This window comes from Tachypleus tridentatus, chromosome 9 (assembly GCF_004210375.1).
Source record: "Tachypleus tridentatus isolate NWPU-2018 chromosome 9, ASM421037v1, whole genome shotgun sequence".
NCBI lineage: Eukaryota > Metazoa > Arthropoda > Merostomata > Xiphosura > Limulidae > Tachypleus > Tachypleus tridentatus.
In genome coordinates, this window is record NC_134833.1 from 12,085,892 (window position 1) to 12,107,254 (window position 21,363).

General features: G+C 35.2%; 1 protein-coding gene across 2 annotated transcripts in view; it reads left to right on the forward strand.

The window, feature by feature from the left end:
• The window catches only part of LOC143224760 (guanylate cyclase 32E-like), a 131,991-nt gene that overhangs the window by 38,547 nt on the left and 72,081 nt on the right, over positions 1–21,363 (forward strand). For both annotated transcript variants that reach the window (XM_076453030.1, XM_076453031.1), the window contains 2 exons: positions 1,182–1,354; positions 2,155–2,290. In XM_076453030.1, the coding sequence (XP_076309145.1) occupies positions 1,182–1,354; positions 2,155–2,290 (309 nt within the window). The remainder of the gene's footprint in view (positions 1–1,181; positions 1,355–2,154; positions 2,291–21,363) is intronic.

Here is a 21,363-nt window from a genome sequence, read left to right on the forward strand (position 1 = left end):
ATCAGCATAGGTGAACTACATATATCCAAGGATTGGTGTTTCTTTGTCCATTAGGACAATCACGCTGTGACTTTGGAGCCATTGGTGAATCATAAGGATAACAGTCAGATCCTTCTATTTGATTAGAAAACAAAAGCCTGGAAGCTCGATAGCTGAATAGCTAGTATATCGGATCAAAATTAGGAGTGGATAGCGCAAATTGCCACTGGTGTAATTTTGAACTAAAATTCTAGAAGAAAAACTGAAACAAGTATTACTATTCGTGAGCAACGTACAGCAATTAGGATTTCAGAGTCCATTACAACTTCTATGATTCTATATTAAAGCGTTAATAGCATTGTACTTATGAACAATTTTAAACAGCTTCTTTTGAGGTAATGGTTTGATTTCTGTACAACATTTCGTCGTGTCTTTATTGTTAAAAATAAAACATTGTAGAGAAATAAATCTGTCAGTCGACAGACGAGCGTTTCGAAACTTCATGTTGTTCGTAGGTTAAGTGGGTTAAGTAAAGCAAATAAAAACGTTTATATCTAGTACGGACAAATATTCTGTGAAAGACTTTGTATATTGTGTTCAATCAATGTTAACATTTCATCTCCTATCTGCGATTCCTCCTTTGTAGACTTACAAAGTCTGGTTTCGATATTCGTAGTGGGCAGAGTTCTAATAGCCCAGAGTATACCTTTGAGCTAAACTACAAACAAACTAATACGTTTGAAATATAAATATTGCTACTATTTACATAATACGCTAGTGCTAAAAGACGGCTACTGCAGAATAAATTCGTAATATGTAATTTGGAATTTTGAACCTCACGTGTGACTATTGTAAGAAACAAAGAATGAAGTTAAACTGAAAACGAGTTTGTTTTAAATATCCGAAGTTTTTGTTAAACATTTTTACAATACTTCTCTGTTGTTATTGATAGATAAGCAAGATGTACGTGTGGATAAAAGTTACTTACTTGCATGTCTTAAAGACATGTACAACTGCCTATATTACCAAGAAATTAGATTAAATTTAACAGCATATTCCATGTCACTATCCATTCAGATTCAGTGTTTACTTATTGTGAAAATGTTGAAGATTTGTCACTACAGGTTAATGTCAGATTATTGCTATGACCTTATCAGCCTAGTTTTGCTATCTGGAGTTGAACAGGATGTGTCTTCTTATAGTTACAGATGACCCCACAGAAAAGAGAAGTGAGTACAGACCGTTACAGGCAATTCTTATCATAACTCTACAACCACCAACAAACGAACATTACGACGAGTTCCTTGAATCTGTCAGGAAATATTCACAACTACCGCCATTTAAGATTCCTTATCCCGAAGGACTAGAAATTGGAGTAAGTCACTTTTATATCATTAGTAACGGGTAAGTAGAATGTGTAAAAATTAGAGCGAGTCTTAACCCGGACTAACACGTTATGTTTGTTTAACACGAGCGTCGAAGTTCAAACATAAGGAGGGAAATAATTTTGAGACTTTGTGAAAATGATTTGAAAACAAAGAAAAGCTCAACGTTGGCCCGGCATGTCCAGGCAGGTAGTTAGGGGTCGCTCCATTCGCAATCTGAGGGTCGCGGGTTCGAATCGCCGTCGGACCAAACATGCTCGCCCTTTCATCAGTGGGTGCATTATAATGTGACGGTCAATACCATTATTCGTTGGTAAAAGAGTAGCCCAAGAGTTGGCGGTGGGTGGTGGTCTACTAGCTGCCTTTCGTCTAGTCTTGCACTGCTAAATTAGGGACGGATAGCACAGATAGCCCTCGTGTAGCATTGGACGAAATTCAAAACAAAAGAACAAACCTACAAAAAGGCTTCGAACGAAACTGAAAATCCCCGCCAGATGGAATATACCTATGAAACACACCATCATAAAGCAATGCAAAATATATACTTTTAAATAACAGAGATATTTTAATATCTTCTGAGAAATAAAACTATACTTTTATTAGGTCGGGTTTAACTCACTGCACTGTGACTACAGACCAGCACTAAAACCATATATTTATTACAACTTAACTCAATTAATAAAAGGCAGGCTTATCTCTTCAGGATAATATAATATTTAACGAAAGATTTATTTATTTTTATCAGTGTACAGACAGGAAATTATCAGACTACTTTTCATCTTATTCACAGATTCCTATCTATGCCAGCCTAGCGTATGACGCCGTCATGATATACGCAGGAGCACTTACTAGAGCCTTGGCTGACGGCCATCGAGAAGATGATGGCAAAGCTATCTTCAGTTACATCCAGGGGTACAGATATCAAAGTAAGTCTACCCGTAAAAATTTAGGGTTAAGATTAAACTACTCGATGGGATTAGATTTCAGTGTTCGAATTTTTACTTTATCTTTCCTAATTGAAGTTCTCGACTACGAAAATAATAATTTAATCTTTGTTTAACTCGTGTTGTTATTGTACTAAAACGTAGGTTTACTCGTAAGTCACAGAATAATATATATATATATATATATGTCCTTAGGTCTATTATAAACACCAATACACCGAACAATGTTATATAGTATCATCCATGTACTGAACAATGTTATATAGTATCATCCATGTACTGAACAATGTTATATAGCATCATCCATTTACTGAACAATGTTATATAGTATCATCCATGTACTGAACAATGTTATATAGTATCATCCATGTACTGAACAATGTTATATAGTATCATCCATGTACTGAACAATGTTGTAATTCATCACATAATCCTTCAGAACTCTTCAGAAAACACTGTTCATGTATCCTGGTTCATAAGACTTGGATATGGAACAAACTCAATACGTACATAAAAAGAAAGTATAAATATTTATATAGAACTGTTTAAGTTCATAACTAATATAACACAGTTAATGTATGAAATAGGTTTATGCAAACAGCTACAAATAAATAAAGTTGAATATCGAAACTATTTATTGGTCTATTATTGTGATAGAATCAAAACAATTTGGTTGTCAGCTATTCTACGGACGATACTGTTAAGAAAACTGTGACAGTGAAGTGTAAAATTACTTTTAATTTTGGTTTTTGCGTTTTTCTATATTGTTTTCATCAGAAATGTTGGGACGTGCACTACGTTTGGTTGTGAGTGAACCAAATTACATTTTTTTTCATTTTTTGAATACCCTAATATGTTAACAATATTTTCATCTTAAACGCACGAGGTGCTCGTGATGTTTCTGTTTTGAGCGGATTAAAATACATTGTTTCATACCCTTTTGTTAGCTTTTAAAATACATTGTTTCATACCCTTTTGTTAGCTTTTAAAATACATTGTTTCATACCCTTTTGTTAGCTTTTAAAATACATTGTTTTATACCCTTTTGTTAGCTTTTAAAATACATTGTTTTATACCCTTTTGTTAGCTTTTAAAATACATTGTTTCATACCCTTTTGTTAGCTTTAAAATACATTGTTTCATACCCTTTGTTAGCTTTTAAAATACATTGTTTCATACCCTTTTGTTAGCTTTTAAAATACATTGTTTCATACCCTTTTGTTAGCTTTTAAAATACATTGTTTCATACCCTTTTGTTAGCTTTTAAAATACATTGTTTCATACCCTTTTGTTAGCTTTTAAAATACATTGTTTTATACCCTTTTGTTAGCTTTTAAAATACATTGTTTTATACCCTTTGTTAGCTTTCTTTTCAGATTGTACAATTTTAAAACAAAAACACTGTTACTTCTAGAAAACACTGTTTAAGAGCAAACACTTTTAAGTGTGTGCTGTGTTATTTAAGATTTACATTTCACAATATATCTCTCGTTACTTTATTATTTACTACAACAACATTAATTTGTCAATCTAAATTTGTTTTCCGGTTGTTTTTTGTGATGAAAGTGCCCGGATGGTAACCTTATATTAACTGAAAGAAATGTGTGCATTTTAACCACAACGACTTTGTCGAATTAGCTGAAACATCCTATAGTAGCGAACGAACAATTTACACTCTAAACAATGTGAAAAACAAGTGTTGGTTAGTTGGCTTCCAGTTTGGTGGTTTGTTTTACTGTTCTCTTCTGTTAATAACACTGTACAACAATTAAACAATGTGAAAACAATGTGAAAAACAAGTGTTGGTTAGTTGGCTTCCAGTTTGGTGGTTTGTTTTACTGTTCTCTTCTGTTAATAACACTGTACAACAATTAAACAATGTGAAAACAATGTGAAAAACAAGTGTTGGTTAGTTGGCTTCCAGTTTGGTGGTTTGTTTTACTGTTCTCTTCTGTTAATTACACTGTACAACAATTAAACAATGTGAAAACAATGTGAAAAACAAGTGTTGGTTAGTTGGCTTCCAGTTTGGTGGTTTGTTTTACTGTTCTCTTCTGTTAATTACACTGTACAACAATTAAACAATGTGAAAACAATGTGAAAAACAAGTGTTGGTTAGTTGGCTTCCAGTTTGGTGGTTTGTTTTACTGTTCTCTTCTGTTAATTACACTGTACAACAATTAAACAATGTGAAAACAATGTGAAAAACAAGTGTTGGTTAGTTGGCTTCCAGTTTGGTGGTTTGTTTTACTGTTCTCTTCTGTTAATTACACTGTACAACAATTAAACAATGTGAAAACAATGTGAAAAACAAGTGTTGGTTAGTTGGCTTCCAGTTTGGTGGTTTGTTTTACTGTTCTCTTCTGTTTATTTCACTGCACAACAATTAAACAATGTGAAAACAATGTGAAAAACAAGTGTTGGTTAGTTGGCTTCCAGTTTGGTGGTTTGTTTTACTGTTCTCTTCTGTTAATTACACTGTACAACAATTAAACAATGTGAAAACAATGTGAAAAACAAGTGTTGGTTAGTTGGCTTCCAGTTTGGTGGTTTGTTTTACTGTTCTCTTCTGTTAATTACACTGTACAACAATTAAACAATGTGAAAACAATGTGAAAAACAAGTGTTGGTTAGTTGGCTTCCAGTTTGGTGGTTTGTTTTACTGTTCTCTTCTGTTAATAACACTGTACAACAATTAAACAATGTGAAAACAATGTGAAAAACAAGTGTTGGTTAGTTGGCTTCCAGTTTGGTGGTTTGTTTTACTGTTCTCTTCTGTTAATAACACTGTACAACAATTAAACAATGTGAAAACAATGTGAAAAACAAGTGTTGGTTAGTTGGCTTCCAGTTTGGTGGTTTGTTTTACTGTTCTCTTCTGTTAATAACACTGTACAACAATTAAACAATGTGAAAACAATGTGAAAAACAAGTGTTGGTTAGTTGGCTTCCAGTTTGGTGGTTTGTTTTACTGTTCTCTTCTGTTAATTACACTGTACAACAATTAAACAATGTGAAAACAATGTGAAAAACAAGTGTTGGTTAGTTGGCTTCCAGTTTGGTGGTTTGTTTTACTGTTCTCTTCTGTTAATTACACTGTACAACAATTAAACAATGTGAAAACAATGTGAAAAACAAGTGTTGGTTAGTTGGCTTCCAGTTTGGTAGTTTGTTTTACTGTTCTCTTCTGTTAATAACACTGTACAACAATTAAACAATGTGAAAACAATGTGAAAAACAAGTGTTGGTTAGTTGGCTTCCAGTTTGGTGGTTTGTTTTACTGTTCTCTTCTGTTAATTACACTGTACAACAATTAAACAATGTGAAAACAATGTGAAAAACAAGTGTTGGTTAGTTGGCTTCCAGTTTGGTAGTTTGTTTTACTGTTCTCTTCTGTTAATAACACTGTACAACAATTAAACAATGTGAAAACAATGTGAAAAACAAGTGTTGGTTAGTTGGCTTCCAGTTTGGTGGTTTGTTTTACTGTTCTCTTCTGTTAATAACACTGTACAACAATTAAACAATGTGAAAACAATGTGAAAAACAAGTGTTGGTTAGTTGGCTTCCAGTTTGGTGGTTTGTTTTACTGTTCTCTTCTGTTAATAACACTGTACAACAATTAAACAATGTGAAAACAATGTGAAAAACAAGTGTTGGTTAGTTGGCTTCCAGTTTGGTGGTTTGTTTTACTGTTCTCTTCTGTTAATAACACTGTACAACAATTAAACAATGTGAAAACAATGTGAAAAACAAGTGTTGGTTAGTTGGCTTCCAGTTTGGTGGTTTGTTTTACTGTTCTCTTCTGTTAATAACACTGTACAACAATTAAACAATGTGAAAACAATGTGAAAAACAAGTGTTGGTTAGTTGGCTTCCAGTTTGGTGGTTTGTTTTACTGTTCTCTTCTGTTAATTACACTGTACAACAATTAAACAATGTGAAAACAATGTGAAAAACAAGTGTTGGTTAGTTGGCTTCCAGTTTGGTGGTTTGTTTTACTGTTCTCTTCTGTTAATTACACTGTACAACAATTAAACAATGTGAAAACAATGTGAAAAACAAGTGTTGGTTAGTTGGCTTCCAGTTTGGTGGTTTGTTTTACTGTTCTCTTCTGTTAATTACACTGTACAACAATTAAACAATGTGAAAACAATGTGAAAAACAAGTGTTGGTTAGTTGGCTTCCAGTTTGGTGGTTTGTTTTACTGTTCTCTTCTGTTAATAACACTGTACAACAATTAAACAATGTGAAAACAATGTGAAAAACAAGTGTTGGTTAGTTGGCTTCCAGTTTGGTGGTTTGTTTTACTGTTCTCTTCTGTTAATTACACTGTACAACAATTAAACAATGTGAAAACAATGTGAAAAACAAGTGTTGGTTAGTTGGCTTCCAGTTTGGTGGTTTGTTTTACTGTTCTCTTCTGTTAATAACACTGTACAACAATTAAACAATGTGAAAACAATGTGAAAAACAAGTGTTGGTTAGTTGGCTTCCAGTTTGGTGGTTTGTTTTACTGTTCTCTTCTGTTAATAACACTGTACAACAATTAAACAATGTGAAAACAATGTGAAAAACAAGTGTTGGTTAGTTGGCTTCCAGTTTGGTGGTTTGTTTTACTGTTCTCTTCTGTTAATAACACTGTACAACAATTAAACAATGTGAAAACAATGTGAAAAACAAGTGTTGGTTAGTTGGCTTCCAGTTTGGTGGTTTGTTTTACTGTTCTCTTCTGTTAATTACACTGTACAACAATTAAACAATGTGAAAACAATGTGAAAAACAAGTGTTGGTTAGTTGGCTTCCAGTTTGGTGGTTTGTTTTACTGTTCTCTTCTGTTAATTACACTGTACAACAATTAAACAATGTGAAAACAATGTGAAAAACAAGTGTTGGTTAGTTGGCTTCCAGTTTGGTGGTTTGTTTTACTGTTCTCTTCTGTTAATAACACTGTACAACAATTAAACAATGTGAAAACAATGTGAAAAACAAGTGTTGGTTAGTTGGCTTCCAGTTTGGTGGTTTGTTTTACTGTTCTCTTCTGTTAATAACACTGTACAACAATTAAACAATGTGAAAACAATGTGAAAAACAAGTGTTGGTTAGTTGGCTTCCAGTTTGGTGGTTTGTTTTACTGTTCTCTTCTGTTAATTACACTGTACAACAATTAAACAATGTGAAAACAATGTGAAAAACAAGTGTTGGTTAGTTGGCTTCCAGTTTGGTGGTTTGTTTTACTGTTCTCTTCTGTTAATAACACTGTACAACAATTAAACAATGTGAAAACAATGTGAAAAACAAGTGTTGGTTAGTTGGCTTCCAGTTTGGTGGTTTGTTTTACTGTTCTCTTCTGTTAATAACACTGTACAACAATTAAACAATGTGAAAACAATGTGAAAAACAAGTGTTGGTTAGTTGGCTTCCAGTTTGGTGGTTTGTTTTACTGTTCTCTTCTGTTAATAACACTGTACAACAATTAAACAATGTGAAAACAATGTGAAAAACAAGTGTTGGTTAGTTGGCTTCCAGTTTGGTGGTTTGTTTTACTGTTCTCTTCTGTTAATAACACTGTACAACAATTAAACAATGTGAAAACAATGTGAAAAACAAGTGTTGGTTAGTTGGCTTCCAGTTTGGTGGTTTGTTTTACTGTTCTCTTCTGTTAATAACACTGTACAACAATTAAACAATGTGAAAACAATGTGAAAAACAAGTGTTGGTTAGTTGGCTTCCAGTTTGGTGGTTTGTTTTACTGTTCTCTTCTGTTAATAACACTGTACAACAATTAAACAATGTGAAAACAATGTGAAAAACAAGTGTTGGTTAGTTGGCTTCCAGTTTGGTGGTTTGTTTTACTGTTCTCTTCTGTTAATAACACTGTACAACAATTAAACAATGTGAAAACAATGTGAAAAACAAGTGTTGGTTAGTTGGCTTCCAGTTTGGTGGTTTGTTTTACTGTTCTCTTCTGTTAATTACACTGTACAACAATTAAACAATGTGAAAACAATGTGAAAAACAAGTGTTGGTTAGTTGGCTTCCAGTTTGGTGGTTTGTTTTACTGTTCTCTTCTGTTTATTACACTGTACAACAATTAAACAATGTGAAAACAATGTGAAAAACAAGTGTTGGTTAGTTGGCTTCCAGTTTGGTGGTTTGTTTTACTGTTCTCTTCTGTTTATTACACTGTACAACAATTAAACAATGTGAAAACAATGTGAAAAACAAGTGTTGGTTAGTTGGCTTCCAGTTTGGTGGTTTGTTTTACTGTTCTCTTCTGTTAATTACACTGTACAACAATTAAACAATGTGAAAACAATGTGAAAAACAAGTGTTGGTTAGTTGGCTTCCAGTTTGGTGGTTTGTTTTACTGTTCTCTTCTGTTAATTCACTGTACAACAATTAAACAATGTGAAAACAATGTGAAAAACAAGTGTTGGTTAGTTGGCTTCCAGTTTGGTGGTTTGTTTTACTGTTCTCTTCTGTTTATTACACTGTACAACAATTAAACAATGTGAAAACAATGTGAAAAACAAGTGTTGGTTAGTTGGCTTCCAGTTTGGTGGTTTGTTTTACTGTTCTCTTCTGTTAATTACACTGTACAACAATTAAACAATGTGAAAACAATGTGAAAAACAAGTGTTGGTTAGTTGGCTTCCAGTTTGGTGGTTTGTTTTACTGTTCTCTTCTGTTAATTACACTGTACAACAATTAAACAATGTGAAAACAATGTGAAAAACAAGTGTTGGTTAGTTGGCTTCCAGTTTGGTGGTTTGTTTTACTGTTCTCTTCTGTTAATTACACTGTACAACAATTAAACAATGTGAAAACAATGTGAAAAACAAGTGTTGGTTAGTTGGCTTCCAGTTTGGTGGTTTGTTTTACTGTTCTCTTCTGTTAATTACACTGTACAACAATTAAACAATGTGAAAACAATGTGAAAAACAAGTGTTGGTTAGTTGGCTTCCAGTTTGGTGGTTTGTTTTACTGTTCTCTTCTGTTAATTACACTGCACAACAATTAAACAATGTGAAAACAATGTGAAAAACAAGTGTTGGTTAGTTGGCTTCCAGTTTGGTGGTTTGTTTTACTGTTCTCTTCTGTTAATTACACTGCACAACAATTAAACAATGTGAAAACAATGTGAAAAACAAGTGTTGGTTAGTTGGCTTCCAGTTTGGTGGTTTGTTTTACTGTTCTCTTCTGTTTATTACACTGTACAACAATTAAACAATGTGAAAACAATGTGAAAAACAAGTGTTGGTTAGTTGGCTTCCAGTTTGGTGGTTTGTTTTACTGTTCTCTTCTGTTTATTACACTGTACAACAATTAAACAATGTGAAAACAATGTGAAAAACAAGTGTTGGTTAGTTGGCTTCCAGTTTGGTGGTTTGTTTTACTGTTCTCTTCTGTTTATTACACTGTACAACAATTAAACAATGTGAAAACAATGTGAAAAACAAGTGTTGGTTAGTTGGCTTCCAGTTTGGTGGTTTGTTTTACTGTTCTCTTCTGTTTATTACACTGTACAACAATTAAACAATGTGAAAACAATGTGAAAAACAAGTGTTGGTTAGTTGGCTTCCAGTTTGGTGGTTTGTTTTACTGTTCTCTTCTGTTAATTACACTGTACAACAATTAAACAATGTGAAAACAATGTGAAAAACAAGTGTTGGTTAGTTGGCTTCCAGTTTGGTGGTTTGTTTTACTGTTCTCTTCTGTTAATTACACTGCACAACAATTAAACAATGTGAAAACAATGTGAAAAACAAGTGTTGGTTAGTTGGCTTCCAGTTTGGTGGTTTGTTTTACTGTTCTCTTCTGTTAATTACACTGTACAACAATTAAACAATGTGAAAACAATGTGAAAAACAAGTGTTGGTTAGTTGGCTTCCAGTTTGGTGGTTTGTTTTACTGTTCTCTTCTGTTAATATCACTGTACAACAATTAAACAATGTGAAAACAATGTGAAAAACAAGTGTTGGTTAGTTGGCTTCCAGTTTGGTGGTTTGTTTTACTGTTCTCTTCTGTTAATTACACTGTACAACAATTAAACAATGTGAAAACAATGTGAAAAACAAGTGTTGGTTAGTTGGCTTCCAGTTTGGTGGTTTGTTTTACTGTTCTCTTCTGTTAATTACACTGCACAACAATTAAACAATGTGAAAACAATGTGAAAAACAAGTGTTGGTTAGTTGGCTTCCAGTTTGGTGGTTTGTTTTACTGTTCTCTTCTGTTAATTACACTGCACAACAATTAAACAATGTGAAAACAATGTGAAAAACAAGTGTTGGTTAGTTGGCTTCCAGTTTGGTAGTTTGTTTTACTGTTCTCTTCTGTTAATTACACTGTACAACAATTAAACAATGTGAAAACAATGTGAAAAACAAGTGTTGGTTAGTTGGCTTCCAGTTTGGTGGTTTGTTTTACTGTTCTCTTCTGTTAATTACACTGCACAACAATTAAACAATGTGAAAACAATGTGAAAAACAAGTGTTGGTTAGTTGGCTTCCAGTTTGGTGGTTTGTTTTACTGTTCTCTTCTGTTAATTACACTGTACAACAATTAAACAATGTGAAAACAATGTGAAAAACAAGTGTTGGTTAGTTGGCTTCCAGTTTGGTGGTTTGTTTTACTGTTCTCTTCTGTTAATTACACTGTACAACAATTAAACAATGTGAAAACAATGTGAAAAACAAGTGTTGGTTAGTTGGCTTCCAGTTTGGTGGTTTGTTTTACTGTTCTCTTCTGTTAATTACACTGTACAACAATTAAACAATGTGAAAACAATGTGAAAAACAAGTGTTGGTTAGTTGGCTTCCAGTTTGGTGGTTTGTTTTACTGTTCTCTTCTGTTAATTACACTGTACAACAATTTCTCTGAAAAGCTTTGCTTCCTGAAAAGTTTTTGGTGGTTGTGACACGTACCTGGTGGGTATGCACAAATATAGTTTTGGTTTTACTTCATCACGTGGGAACTCTGAGAAATAGACAGTTAATTGTTTACCGGCAATAACGTATTTAACTGTCTTTATGTTTCTGATACGCTATTAAGTTCAACATAATTAAAAGTGTTTTGCTCCTGATTTTCGTTTGTATTCAATGCCCGGTGCATCACGTTGCAATGTCCAACAATAGTCAGCAAGCATTGACGGATTCCAGTTGTCCTGAAGTCGTTTTTCCATTGTAGCAATGTCCTGGTGAAACCTTTCACCGTGTTTGTCACTGACAGCACCGAGATTTGCGGGGAAGAAGTCCAAGCGTGAGTGGAGGAAATGAATCTTGAGTGACATGTTGCACTTCATTGTTTTGTATGCTTTGAGAAGTTTGTCTACCAGCTGAATGTAATGTGGGGCTCTGCAATTGCCAAGAAAATTGTCAACAACATCTTTAAAGACTTTCCAGGCAATCTCTTCCGGCCCAACTAACAGATCTTCGAACCGCTTGTCACTCATAACATGTCTGATCTGAGGGCCAACAAAAATGCCCTCTTTGATCTTGGCCTCAGTTATTCTTGGGTACATCTGTCTTAAATAACGAAAACCTTCGCCTTCTTTGTTCATTGCTTTCACGAAATTCTTCATAATTCCCAATTTTATGTGAAGAGGAGGCAAAAAAATCTTTGCCGGGTCGACAAGCGGTTCATGTGCCACATTTTTCTGTCCTAAAACTAACTTTATACGGAGTGGCCAGCTGTGTCTAAAATAATGTGACTCTTTGGCACGACTGTCCCATTCACGCGTAAGGCGTGCGACTCGTAATCCGAGGGTCGCGGGTTCGCGCCCGCGTCGCGCCAAACATGCTCGCCCTCTCAGCCGTGGGGGCGTTATAATGTGACGGTCAATCCCACTATTCGTTGGTAAAAGAGTAGCCCAAGAGTTGGCGATGGGTGGTGATGACTAGCTGCCTTCCCTCTAGTCTTACACTGCTAAATTAGGGACGGCTCGGTGCAGTGGGCTAACAACCTACTCACTTAAATACTTGTTGAAGAATCCGCAAGCGATTGCGGCCCTATGTTCCTAGATGGAATCTACTGGTGATAACTAACTAACAATTACATTGGTTATACAGAGCAGAAAGATAAAACCAAAAATAGAAGACCCTATTAGACTGTAAGATTTGGGGAAAAGACTGTTAGACTGTAAGGTTTGAGGAAAATACCCTATTAGACTCTAAGATTTGGGGAATATACTATTAGACTGTAAGATTTGGGGAAGATATTCTATTAGACTGTAAAATCTGGGAATAAAAATCGCTCAAACATCAGTTCTTACATTTTCAAAAGAATCACTCGAATAGATAACAACAGGAAGACGTAATGATACGACAGTTTAGCTGAGCACTAGGTGTGTCAGTTCCAGAAGGTATAGCGATAAGCATTGACCTCTCACGCGGAAACTGTCTGTCTTCCAGGGGGTAGACGAAAATTTATTTATCAATGTTACCAAGTGTTGTATACTGTCACGAAAGGTAAAGAACAGATCAGTTACAGACATGAACGAAGAGACAGGAGTATTTACTTTAAAAGAACAAACTGTTGCAAACTGCTTTAATGTAATTCATTCTCTGAGAGTTTGCGTAACGTGGTAAACACATCAATATGATTTCTTAATATTACTTAGTTTGATTTAAAAGAATTGTTTATTGTACCTGTGTTGGTAGCAATGTATTGTATACCGCACTTCCGTGTTGCAAACACCACGTTCTTAAAGTTTACGTTTCGAATATTCGTTCAGTTACACCTGAAAAAGGCTGCTGTTCCCAGCCCAAAGCTTGTAGAAAAACAAACATAACAACTAAACATAATTAATTCCTACAATGGATATTCATTCGTATCAGTCCCTTTAATATTAGTAATGAATGAACTTATAACCCCAGATTTGTTTTAGTTGTACATTCAAATCTCGTTTTACAGCTTCTTCGGAGAAGTGCCTCTAAAACACAAAGTGTAATATTTTATAACAATGTTATTTGTAAGGTCGTTTATTACCAGCATTCGAAGAAGCGATGTAATCTTTTGTATGTTTTTTGTTTATCTTGTAATTAATAACTGGTTCAAACGTTTATGAACAAAGAGTTATAGTATTGTAAACGTGATTTTCATTTTTTCCTTTTGGTGTTACATTAGGAGTTTTAGTCGAGAATTCACGTTCAGAACAAATACGCGACTTTCTCTATTCACTGTTTCGTTTCATTGGTGGGCTCGCGTGCCTAATACAGTACGAACATGTTGTTGGGTAGTTGTGATTAAGTTACTATAGTAACCACATGAACTTTTTTATTTTTTTTCGTGTACACTATTGGTAAGAAACCACACCATTGAAGTAACATATATCTGGTTAATAAAGTCAGTAATACATTTCCAAGAGATCAAACAAAGTCGAAACGTCACTATTAATAATTGCTATGGTTAAATTAGTGGTTAAATTATTGCATTACTTTTGAGGAAGGAAAATTAGTTACAAATACGAAGACATTTTAATGACGATTCGTCATTTTCAGAATGAAGAACGAATACTGTCCTGCATATACGTCCAGGACGAGAGATGCCGCTTTAACCACGTATAAAACACATGATTAATTTTGGTGGCACGTTATAAATATTTATTTGCACGTGTAAGAAAAACATCAGTTTTTGAAAGAAATGACTTTTACTGAAAACAAACAGTAAAGTTCGTTCACGCTTAAGATATGTCAGTGTCAGTTATTAATAGATGTAACTATTTGCTTAAATATATATCTTAATCTCTTGTACGTGTCTGTGTTATTGTGATGTAATATCACAACACTGTCTGTTACCCGGTCGTCATTAGCTGTTTATGTATTATTTCTCTTGAGCTCAGCACTAACTGACAAGCTCAAGAAATCATCGACAGCCAATAACACCTCACGTTGAAGAGATATTAACGAGGTAGTTACTTTAATAATGGCACTGGTAGCCTTGTTATTGTATGCTGTTCTATTGTGCCCCGTAGTTTATTTTCCTAGCTAGGCTATAAAATATTTTGTTTTCCAGCTGTCTCGTTACTCTGAAAGTGGATAAAGAATTTCTTTGTTCACCATATTTCCAGAGAAAGGTTGTGCAGGATTTGATATAAGTGTCTTCCTTACGAGCTGGCTAACCTTATGATTCGTTTAGTTTCAATATGACATACTCTGGAACGGACATCCACACCCAGATTGTGGTGTTATCATACAGTTCTTTTACATCCACACCCAGATTATGGTCTCATCATACAGTTCTTTTACATCCACACCCAGATTATGGTCTCATCATACAGTTCTTTTACATCCACACCCAGATTATGGTCTCATCATACAGTTCTTTTACATCCACACCCAGATTATGGTCTCATCATACAGTTCTTTTACATCCACAACCAGATTATGGTCTTATCATACAGTTCTTTTACATCCACAACCAGATTATGGTCTTATCATACAGTTCTTTACATCCACACCCAGATTATGGTCTCATCATACAGTTCTTTTACATCCACAACCAGATTATGGTCTTATCATACAGTTCTTTTACATCCACACCCAGATTATGGTCTTATCATACAGTTCTTTACATCCACACCCAGATTATGGTCTTATCATACAGTTCTTTTACATCCACACCCAGATTATGGTCTCATCATACAGTTCTTTTGCTTCCTGTTGTCCATCTGAGAACCAACCACACTTAATTTTATACAAAACTGCCTGCGGGTCATTCAGAAATATTATTTTGATGGTTTAGCAACCTGTTTTATGATTTCAACTTCATATTTGCGCTGCTATGATAAGTTAAAATTAATTAATTCTAATTAATTAACAGCATTAATTGTAACATTGTTGTTCCACGAGGAGAGGCTGTGTGTCTAAAAACCAGCTGTTTCGCATTACTTGGTGTATGAGCCGTATGTAACTTCAATAATAGATGACTGTCCATTATGGTCATCATCTGCCCAACCTTTAAATTTTCTTTCTAGGTTAATCTATACACATACCAATGGTTCCAGATGTTTATTCGACATCGGATCATCTGAAATATGGTGTTGGTGGGTTATCTCAGTGGTGACTCTGTAACACTTTACCCACATTCTGAAGCACCTTTTAGGCAATTTCCTGACTCTGAGATGTCTCAGTTGAAGAGATCACTGCACGGTATTTACAAACTAAGAGTCTAGTGAAGACGTTGAATGAAATCATTGTCGGTGCTCTGTAATGCTCCTAAGGATAGTGAAGTGTTATGGGACTTTAATGGGAATAGTTGAAGTGTTAATATGTTTTGTATCTTCTCAATTCTAACCGGTTGTGTAGCACTCATACTGATAATTGGTAATGAATAAGCGAGTTGAATTATGGATTCTATCTCTAAACGAAACTGTCAGTGCACTGGCGTCTTTCGTAATTCTAGTTACCATGGCGTCCACGTGTTTATCGAACTTCTGTTGTCTGTTAAAGGTTGACTAAGAATTGTTCAGCGTTCCTTTCGGTGAAATAACAATGGCCACAAAGGAGATGAGGATAATTTGCCATCATCAAAACGTCTGTTGTTGAATGTGCAGAACATGACTTTGGGTGGATTGATGACTTGCGCAGAAAAAAAATATGGCCTACCCTGTTAAGAGATGATTGTGGTATACCAGGCTATCGTAAGTAAAGGTTAGCACACGACATTTGGTTGAACTGTCAAGGTGAGCTAAATTCACGGTGTTGATGCTGAAGAAGAGTGGTTAGAGTGCTGATTCTTAAATCGCACAAGTACTGACGAATATTCAGTCTGACTGATAGCTTCATGATGAATCTTCTGGCAGGTAGTTCATTCACAAATCATCTATAAACTGATGCTGAATCTCAGCGTCAACAACAATATGCAGCTGGACTCTACTGTAGATATCTATAAACTGATGCTGAATCTCAGCGTCAACAACAATATGCAGCTGGACTCTACTGTAGATATCTATAAACTGATGCTGAACCTCAGCGTCAACAACAATATGCAGCTGGACTCTACTGTAGATATCTATAAACTGATGCTGAACCTCAGCGTCAACAACAATATGCAGCTGGACTCTACTGTAGATATCTATAAACTGATGCTGAACCTCAGCGTCAACAACAATATGCAGCTGGACTCTACTGTAGATATCTATAAACTGATGCTGAACCTCAGCGTCAACAACAATATGCAGCTGGACTCTACTGTAGATATCTATAAACTGATGCTGAATCTCAGCATCAACAACAATATGCAGCTGGACTCTACTGTAGATATCTATAAACTGATGCTGAATCTCGGCACCAACAACAATATGCAGCTGGACTCTACTGTAGATATCTATAAACTGATGCTGAACCTCAGCGTCAACAACAATATGCAGCTGGACTCTACTGTAGATATCTATAAACTGATGCTGAACCTCAGCGTCAACAACAATATGCAGCTGGACTCTACTGTAGATATCAATAAACTGATGCTGAATCTCGGCACCAACAACAATATGCAGCTGGACTCTACTGTAGATATCTATAAACTGATGCTGAACCTCAGCGTCAACAACAATATGCAGCTGGACTCTACTGTAGATATCTATAAACTGATGCTGAACCTCAGCACCAACAACAATATGCAGCTGGACTCTACTGTAGATATCTATAAACTGATGCTGAACCTCAGCACCAACAACAATATGCAGCTGGACTCTACTGTAGATATCTATAAACTGATGCTGAACCTCAGCGTCAACAACAATATGCAGCTGGACTCTACTGTAGATATCTATAAACTGATGCTGAACCTCAGCGTCAACAACAATATGCAGCTGGACTCTACTGTAGGTATCAATAAACTGATGCTGAATCTCGGCACCAACAACAATATGCAGCTGGACTCTACTGTAGATATCGATAAACTGATGCTGAATCTCGGCACCAACAACAATATGCAGCTGGACTCTACTGTTGATATCTTTAAACTGATGCTGAACCTCCGCATCAACAACAATATGCAGCTGGACTCTACTGTAGATATCTATAAACTGATGCTGAACCTCAGCATCAACAACAATATGCAGCTGGACTCTACTGTAGATATCTATAAACTGATGCTGAACCTCAGCACCAACAACAATATGCAGCTGGACTCTACTGTAGATATCTATAAACTGATGCTGAATCTCAGCATCAACAACAATATGCAGCTGGACTCTACTGTAGATATCAATAAACTGATGCTGAATCTCGGCACCAACAACAATATGCAGCTGGACTCTACTGTAGATATCTATAAACTGATGCTGAACCTCAGCATCAACAACAATATGCAGCTGGACTCTACTGTAGATATCTATAAACTGATGCTGAACCTCAGCACCAACAACAATATGCAGCTGGACTCTACTGTAGATATCTATAAACTGATGCTGAATCTCAGCATCAACAACAATATGCAGCTGGACTCTACTGTAGATATCAATAAACTGATGCTGAACCTCAGCGTCAACAACAATATGCAGCTGGACTCTACTGTAGATATCTATAAACTGATGCTGAACCTCAGCACCAACAACAATATGCAGCTGGACTCTACTGTAGATATCTATAAACTGATGCTGAATCTCAGCATCAACAACAATATGCAGCTGGACTCTACTGTAGATATCTATAAACTGATGCTGAATCTCAGCACCAACAACAATATGCAGCTGGACTCTACTGTAGATATCTTTCAGATGAAGTTTTGAATAACCTTTTATTATAACCCTGAACGGTTATGTTGTTAATAGCATTTTACGTCTTACTCTCTGAATATCAGACAGAAGAACCGAATTAAGAAAGCTTAAGAAATTCTTGTATCTTTTTTATTTTCTTAGGTCTTGTAAATGAGAGCTTTATTATGGCAGTCATAAATATCATAAAATTTACACTGAGAGAAACATCCATCATTTTTTGAGATTAAATGCAAATGATTTGTGATATAAATAAATATGTAATTATTTTACACAAATCATGTTCTCTTGCCACTTCTCATACTCGTGTTGGGCAGAGCACAGATAGCCAATTGTATAGCTTTGTGCTTAACTACAAACAAACAAACAGTTGTTATTAGAAATAGCCTTCCTACCACTCCTATGTTATTATGAACGTGCATTCTTTGGTTAAGTACTTGTGTCTTCAAACGGAATCGGCCCAGCATGGCCAAGCGTGTTAAGACGTGTTCTCGAAATCTGAGGGTCGCGGGTTCGCATCCCCGTCGCGCCAAACATGCTCGCCCTTTCAGCCGTAGGGTCGTTATAATGTGACAGTCAATCCCACTATTCGTTGGTAAAAGAGTAGCCCAAGAGTTGGCGGTGGGTGGTGATGACTAGCTGCCTTCCCTCTAGTCTTACACTACTAAATTAGGGACGGCTAGCACAGATAGCCCTTGAGTAGCTTTGTGCGAAATTCAAAAACAAACAATCAAACGGAATTAAAAGTAATTAGATAATTATCAGTCACCTGACTGTCTTGAAACCTATTTGACCATAATTTCGTAATTTGTCTCCTTGTCTGTTCATTTTTCTGCCTCGCACCAATTTTTTTGTATGTTATTCTGACAGAAGGTACGGCCATTTTTGATACAATTAATATGACTTTTGAAATTATCTAAATATAGGTTCGTTTTTTAGTGGCAATTTTTTTTATTTCTGTCCAGTTGCTACTTAATCAGAAAAGCATCTGACCCCCAAGGTTGCTGTTGGACTGTTTGTCTGGCAGATCTAATTATCTGGCTTTTTGTAAATTCTCTGGTTGGTTTACATGGTTATTTGCCTAGCTGTCGGTATAACCACACTATTTGTTATTTCAAAAATAATGCTTTCATTTCTTAAGTTTCTCGTTTCATTGTTCTCAGTTAAACTCAGTATTAACATTCTAAAATAAATATGTATATATTATTGTGTTTCAAAGAAAAGAAAAAAAATCATTTAATAATACAAACAAAATGGTTATTTTTAATGATGATCTATAATAGGTTACAGTTACTCCATTTATTAACCCCTAGGGCCAGGTTTGTCCTAATGGTTTGTGTGCTGGATAGTGAATCCATTGGTTCGTGGTTCATACCCAGTCACTGTTAAAATGCTCTTCGCACTTTGGGACCGAGGGTATGTTAAAAGAGAAATGGCCAAATCTTTTTATTTGCTTCAGTGGCGGCGGCTCCTTTTGCCTAGTTGCCCTCTTTAAATTCTATCAGTTTTAAATTACAAACGGCTAGGAGTAAGTACCTAAAGCTTTGAAATTACATAATTAAGAAATTATTTTCGTATTATAGAGAAAACTGTTTTGGGTTGTGTGTCATCTATGGAACATTTTTGGAATACGAGATATATAATTAGCCCCTGCAAAAAAGGGTGTATTTACGCCTGTTTGTAGCTATCATAACCTAGCTAGGACTGATATTCCTAAAACAGATTAATTCCTATCCTTCTCAAGGGTAAAACACGTGGTATATGATATAACCATTCAATAACCGTCATGCAAACAGCAATGTATAGAGAAACGGCTCTGTGTTGACACAAAGTAAATAAACTCCTAACGATCAAACAGAGAGAAATATATTTTTTTTATTTTATGGTACGGCTACTTTGTAGAAAACCTAATCTAAGTTATTGCCGATGGTTATGTGTATATATATATATATATATATATAGGTCGATTCCAATTTTGTAACGCAGCAATAATTTTATACAACCTGAAAGGTGAAGATGAAATTATCTGTTTCAGAACGCGTTACAAGCGACTAATTTTCACCACGTTGCTACAATTATAAGAAAATCCACTACTATCGTCCTGTGTAACCTTCACAGAATAGTACTAGAAACGTTTAAGGACGTTCAAAGCACGTCGCTTTGTCCTTGTCGAAAATAGCAGGATATATCAATTTTTCTACTAAAACACGCCCACCGGGCCAGGTGGTTAAGGCACTTCGACCCGTAATCCAAGGGTTGTGGGTTCGAATCCCCGTCACACCAAATATACTCGCCGTTTCAACCGTGAAGACGTAATAAGGTGAAGATGGAAGGTGATAAAGAGATGACTTTTCTCTAATCTTATTCTACTAAATTAGAAAGGCTAGAGCAGATAGCCCTCGTACACGAGGACTTTGTACGAAATTCACGCCAATTCTTCTAAAACATCATAATAGTAGACTTGTTTTGAATTTCGCTCAAAATTTCTAAATTTTGTAACTTTATCATAAAAACGAACAGGATCGCTACCATGGTAGCTTTTTCAGTTTCAAGAAGTTATGAAAATCCATATACAATCAACAAATCATGGTAGCCAAAAATATTTTTCTCGCGGAATTCAAAGTTGAATGAATCCATTGGTTTCAGTTGGAGAATTTTGCAATAGAGTCTAATGTGCAATGTATTACACCGTAGTCCTCCATTTAAGCCTAATAAAAAAAATTATGTAAAGAATTTTTCTGAAAGCCATTCATTAACTATTCGCTATTTTGAAGTGATAGATTAGAGAGAAGACAGCTACTCAACAGAGCATCTACCAAATCGTGGTCAACTTTTGTCTGATCGAATAATGCAGAGCATGTTTCTTTCAACAATAGGTTATAAACCATCTGTTCTTTGATTCACAGTATCGTCATGATAATGAGCAGGCCACATCTTTCTTTAGGAAAAAAACAAAACTAAACTAGCCAGGCACATATGGAGATATAAATGTACTATTAAGTGTTGTTTTTTTATCCCTTGAAAAGTGTCTTCTGTTTATTTCACTTTGATATCGAAAGAAAAGACATATTCTGGGATAGTGCTGGTTAGTCGCAAACCAACAAACAAGGTAATAAATGAGTTAAACTTTGATACATATGACGTATCGTTCAATTTTTCAATCAAAAAGAAAATGAACTGGTCTTGCAGCGAAAGGTTTGTTAAGCATAACTGAAAAGGTTTAGCCTACTTTGTAAATAACTGACGTTTGAAATACACATTTTTCTCAGTTATATAAATATTAATTCACCTTATCTCAACTTAACTCAAAAGTTCATTAGTCCGCCGATAGAGGTGG